Raw genomic sequence first — 6,084 nt, 5'->3', positions numbered from 1 at the left:
CCTGAAACCTCATATTCCATTCTTTGTTCCTAAGATATGACATAAATATGTAGCGTAAAGGAAGGTGAGCTGAGTTAGCATATCTATTAAACTAATAGTCTGGTTTGGAAAGACTCATTTGCAGCACAGGTAATGGATACACTACAATATGTAGCCTTTTCAAACTTCATTGTCTTTGGCTGCTACTTGAAGACTCATCACTGTACAAAGCACTTGGGATTTACACTGGCCCACTAGCCCAATGACTCTAGAGGTTAACAAGGAAACTGAAGTTCCTTCTGTGAAATGACTTAGTTCAGGTTCTGTTCCAAAACCCCAATATTTCTGTGGTATTTCAGTATTTACACAGGACTAGAATGTTTTTAGTTTCCTAGTGCTTTTTTCTCTTTCTTTCTTTCCTTTTTTTTTTTTTTTTTTTTTTTGAGATGGAGTTTTGCTCTGTCACCCAGGCTGGAATGCAGTGGTGCAATCTCGGCTCACTGCAGCCTCTGCCTCCCAGGTTCAAGCGATTCTCTTGCCTCAGGCTCCTGATTAGCTGGAATTACAGGCTCCTGCCACCATGTCGGGCTAATTTTTTGTATTTTTAGTAGAGATGGGGTTTCACCACATTGGCCAGGCTGGTCTCAAACTCTTAGCCTCAAGTCATCTGCCTGCCTCAGCCTCCCAAAGTGCTGGGATTACAGGTGTGAGCCACTGCATCCGGTCTTCTGGTGCTTTTCTCTTTTTCTTTTTTTGTTTTTGAGATGGGAGTCTCACTCTGTTGCCCAGGCTAGAGTGCAGTGTCGCAATATTTGCTCACTGCAACTTCCACCTCCTGGGTTCAAGCGATTCTCCTGCCTCAGCCTCCCAAGTAGCTGGGATTATAGGCACCGCCACCACGCCCAACTAATTTTTTTGTATCTTTAGTAGAGATAGCGTTTCACCATGTTGGCCAGGCTGGTCTTGAACTCCTGGCCTCAGATGATCCACCTGCCTCAGCCTCCCAAAGTGCTGGGATTACAGGCGTGAGCCACCACGACAAGCCTAGTGCTTTTTTCTTGATCTATGCTTTCTATTTATCCATTTCAATAAATAATAGAGCATTGACCCTAAGGTTACTACAATGGATTATTATCCCTATCACTACTACTATCACCTTATATTTAAAACATTATCTGATTATAAACAGAAACAAATAGAAAAGACATAGGATCCTTCAGTTGCCAGTGACAGAATCTATGTGTGAATTATCATCAACTGTCTTTAAGGTATCAGTACTACCTCCAATTAAGCATAGACAATGGTTTCCAGGGGAATATATAAAGTCATAAGCAGAGTTTGAAGAAATGCTCCAAAGTCCCAAACGCTCTCCTTTCTTGTGGGCAAGGAAGTGGGGCCCCAAGGAGGCCTCAAAAGTTTTCTAGGGACTTAAAGTCAAAACAGTGTTACTTTGAGTACCAGTAAACAATGCTTTGAAAGTGGATCTCAAACACACACTCATTAGAATGCAGCAGGAAGTGGTTTTATTGCTGTGAACACAGGGCAATAAAGCTTGGCAAAAGTTTCACGGTTAGAAATCTGAATCTTTCTTTGCTCTCTTCCCTATTCCCTTCTCTCGAAAAGTACAGAACTACAAAGCAGAAAATAATCTTATTTCTTTTTGTCTCAACTCTGGTCTGGCATCCTAGGCACTCTAATTCTCCCAACACCTTTCTTCTTTCTTCTATGGGAACAAGAAATCAACAAAAGAAAAGAAAACGTGGATGCAATTGTAACAGAAGCTATGTCAAATGAAAGGAAACGCAGTGGATGCCTTAGACAATACTATCTAAGTGTACAGGAACCAACTTGTAGCGGGGGTCGCTCTTCTGAGGTGGATCACAGGCAACAATGAAGAATTTGTACTGGGCAGCAGCACTATAGCGGCACTGGGGATACTTTCCTGAAATGAGTCTGCAGTCAGTCATGTTGACAGGCTTTGAGCTCTGGTGGCAGTTGTGCCTACGATTTTTGCAGACAATGCTGAGCAAATCACAGACAGCAGCCACATTCTGGAAAGAGTCATGCAGAAAGGTATTTTGATGCTTACAGTGCTGGGTATAATTGTTGATGCCACTCATTGCCCTGTTGCATTGGAGAGGACTTGTCTGTATATGCTGAATTTCAAACCAGTGAGCCTTGGTGAGACGCTTAGGCCAAGCATGAAGTGGACACACTGGTCCCCATAGAACGAGCAACAATAAAAGAAGAGGAAAGCGTAGCATCATCTTTTCTGTGTAGAAAGAGAGAAGATAATTATAGTAGGAGAAGCAGTAAGAGCAAAATTTTTAATCATAACTATTTAGATTTTTATTTTGCCTTTTAAGATTTTATAGCTCCCTTTTAAAAACCATCTTCTTTCTCACAGAGTCTCACAATTCTATAAAGAACCTGAAGCCCAGGAAACAGAAATATGACCTCTCCTTTGATTGGCATATCCCATTTTCTTTCACCAGTACTCATGCATTTGATGGCTGTCATATCAGAAACAGTTTCTTCCCTCTTCCCTCCTAAAATATTTACCCTCTGTCTGACCACTACCTCCCAGCCGTCTTTACTGCTCTACTCACTCCAGCCCTGAGGCCTTCTTTCTTACCTGGTCTCAGTGTTGGGGCTCCTGCTGAGAACAGAGGCTGTGATTAGTCCAAAGCTCAGAAGCTGTTGTCTGCCTTTCTTCTCTAACCCTTCCAGCCCTGTGTGTGTAGGGAAGGGGAAGAAATATTCTGAGCTTTCAGAAAGAGAATCCTAGGGTTTGGCAGATTAACTTCTTGTGCAGAGTCTGGATTAAACTCTTAGACTTTCACACCTGTTCTTTAAAACAGTATCATTATCACATGTATACAGGAAGGCTAAGCCAACTTAAAGAAACAACATGACTGAAAACTCAGTTTTGAGGAACTGATCACTTCCTGATATGGAATGAGTGCTTCCTGCCTCATCTGAGGCTTCAGTGTTTTTTTTTTTTGAAGCTTTATGATTCCTGTTTCTTAAGAGAAAATATGTCACATAAATATGATATAATACCTTTCACATACTTGGTAATGTTGTAAGTTCCTACAACAGATGTGAATAAATTATTCATTTATGCATATACTTATTGGGCCAGGTACTGGGCTACACAAATTCAGGAGCTCATGATTTTTCTTTTTTTTTTTGAGGCGGACTCTCACTCTGTTGCCCAGGCCGGAGTGTAGTGGTGCGATCTTTGCTCACTGCAAGCTCCACCTCCTGGGTTTGCGCCATTCTCCTGCCTCAGCCTCCCGAGTAGCTGGGACTACAGCTGCCCGCCACCATGCCCAGCTAATTTTTTTGTATTTTTAGTAGAGACGGGGTTTCACTGTGTTAGCCAGGATGGTCTCGATCTCCTGACCTCGTGATCTGCCAGGAGCTCATGATTTAATGAAAGAGATTAGAGACAGGCAGGTAAGTATATAGACAAGTAGATTATATTAATATAAATAGCACTTAAGTGTGATGGAGGACACTGCAGGAGGCTACGGGAAGATAGTAGAGGGGAAGGATTGTTGGAGGGCACAACACCTGAACTGAATTTTGAGGAATAATTAAAAGTTAGGTGAAGAGAGTGTTAAGGGCCTCCCAAAGACAGAACTGTGTATGAAAAGACCTGTAAGCCTGAAGATGAAGGCCGAATTTAGGATATTTGCCTCTTGAATCTGTTCTTACCTTTTCACTGGTACTGCAACACCCTTATTCAGGAACTCATTGTCTCATGGAGGGCTCACATAAAAGCCTCCCACATGGACTCCTTGCCTTGTTTTTTTCTCCTTCCAATCCATTCTACACATTACTTCCAGATTAGTCTTTTTTTGAGAAGATATAATAGTACAACACTCTTGCCCCATGCTTTTATGGCTCCAAATGTCTGTAGAATAAACATAATGTCTGTTTATAGCAAGGTTGCAGGATACGAGGTTAATATACAAAAGTCAATTGCTTTCTTATACACCAGCAATGAACAATTGCAGTTTGAAATTTAAAACACAATACCATTTATATTGCACCAAAGAAAGTGAAATACTTAGGTGTAAATCTAACACATTATATAAACATTGGTATGGGGAAAAATTTAAAACTCTAATGAAAGAAATTGAGGAAGCATAGATATTCCATGTACATGAGTAGGAAGACTCAATATGTTAAGATGTCGTTTCCTCTCAACTTGATCTATAGATTCAGCACAATCTCAATCAATATCCCAGCACATTATTTTGTGGATAGTGACAACCTGATTCTGAAGTTTATATAAAGGTAAAAGATTCAGGCTGGGCACGGTGGCTCACACCTGTAATCCCAGCACTTTGGGAGGCCGAGGCAGGCTGATCACGAGGTCAAGAGATCGAGACCATCCTGGCTAACACAGTGAAACCCCGTCTCTACTAAAAATACAAAAAATTAGTTGGGCATGGTGGCGGGGGCCTGTAGTCCCAGCTACCTGGGAGGCTGAGGTAGGAGAATCCCTTGAACCCGGGAGGTGGAGCTTGCAGTGAGCTGAGATCGCACCACTGCACTCCAGCCTGGGTGACAGAGCGAGATTCCATGTCAAAAAAAAAAAAAAAAAAAGATTCAGAATAGTCAACACAATGCAGAAAAAGAACAAAGTCAGAAAACTGACGTGACCCAACTTCAAAACTTACTATAAAACTACAGTAGTTAAAACAGTGTGTTATTGGTGAAAAATAGACAAATAGGTCAATGGAACCAAGTAGAAAGCCCAGAGGTAGACCCACACAAATATAGTGAACTAATCTGTGATACAGAATCAATTTTCAATTGAGAAAAGTTAGTCTTTTCAATAAACGGTAGTGGAACTGAATGTACAGATGCAAAAAATAAATCTTTTCATAGGTTAGACTTCATACCTTTTCATAGGCCTGGACTTTACATCTTTCACAATTTTTTTTTGAGATGGAGTTTCACTTTTGTTGCCCAGGCTGGAGTGCAGTGGCATGATCTTAGCTCACCGCAACCTCTGCCTCTCGGGTTCAAGTGATTCTCCTGCCTCAGCCTAGCGAGTAGTTGGGATTACAGGCATGCACCACCACACCCAGCTAATTTTGTATTTTTAGTAGAGAGAGGGTTTCACCATGTTGGTGAGGCTGGTCTCGAACTCCTGACCTCAGGTGATCCGCTCACCTAGGCCTCCCAAAGTGCTGGGATTACAGGTGTGAGCCATCGTGCCTGGCTACACAATTTTTTTTTTTTTTTTTTTTTTTTTTTTTTTTTTTTTTTTGAGATGGAGTCTTTCTCTGTTGCCCAGGCTGGAGTGCAGTGGTGCAATCTCGGCTCACTGCAAGCTCCGCCTCCTGGGTTCATGCCATTCTCCTGCCTCAGCCTCCTGAGTAGCTGGGACTACAGGTGCCTGCCACCACGCCCAGCTAATTTTTGTATATTTGGCAGAGACGTGGTTTCACCTTGTTAGCCAGGATGGTCTCCATCCTCTGACCTTGTGATCCGCCCACCTCGGCCTCCCGAAGTGCTGGGATTACAGGCATAAGCCACCGCACCTGACACAAATGTTAATTCAAAATGGACCATAGACCTAATGCAAAATGCAAAACTATAAAAATTCTAGAAAATAACATAGGAGAAAATCTAGGCAACCTTGAGTTTGGCAATGATTTTTTAGATATAATACCAAAAGCACAATCCATGAAAGAAAAATATTGATAAGTGGAACTTCATTAAAATTGAAAACTTCTGCTCTGCAACAGATACTATTAAGAGAATAAAAAGACAAGCCAGGGACTGAGAGAGAAGATATTTGCAAAAGATATATCTGATAAAAGAACATTATCCAAAATATACAAAGAACTCAAAAAACCTCAACCATAAGAAAACCAACAACCTAGTTGAAAAATGGGCAAAACATCTGAATGGTATGGGGCAAAGACAATTTTTCCTCTCTCTCTGAAGGTTCAAAACTTCTGAAATGAACTGACAATAGACAGATTAACAGGAGAAAAAGGCATACAAATTTATTACTGTGCATAATCATGGGAACCATAAAAATTATGAGACTCAAAGAAAGACTAAATAGTTGAAATT

The 6,084-nt window shown here is 41.3% G+C and overlaps 1 protein-coding gene across 1 annotated transcript; it reads right to left on the bottom strand.

Annotated features, from left to right (window-relative positions):
- Positions 1-1,479: 1,479 nt before the first annotated feature.
- RNASE6 (ribonuclease A family member k6) lies at positions 1,480-2,881 on the bottom strand. Its single transcript, XM_054449094.2, has 2 exons — positions 2,615-2,881; positions 1,480-2,251 (listed from the first exon to the last, which is right to left on the bottom strand). The coding sequence occupies exon 2, from the start codon at positions 2,244-2,246 to the stop codon at positions 1,794-1,796; it is 453 nt and encodes a 150-aa protein (XP_054305069.2). The 5' UTR covers positions 2,247-2,251; positions 2,615-2,881; the 3' UTR covers positions 1,480-1,793.
- Between the last annotated feature and the right edge of the window lie 3,203 nt (positions 2,882-6,084).

Source organism: Pongo pygmaeus, chromosome 15 (genome assembly GCF_028885625.2).
Source record: "Pongo pygmaeus isolate AG05252 chromosome 15, NHGRI_mPonPyg2-v2.0_pri, whole genome shotgun sequence".
NCBI classification, from domain to species: domain Eukaryota; kingdom Metazoa; phylum Chordata; class Mammalia; order Primates; family Hominidae; genus Pongo; species Pongo pygmaeus.
Note: the sequence above shows the minus strand (reverse complement) of the source record. Positions and strands in the feature narration are given on the sequence as shown.

Bases quoted from the DNA above. Each gene is read 5' to 3' on its own strand.
- RNASE6 (XM_054449094.2), bottom strand. From the start codon at position 2,246: ATGATGCTACGCTTTCCTCTTCTTTTATTGTTGCTCGTTCTATGGGGA.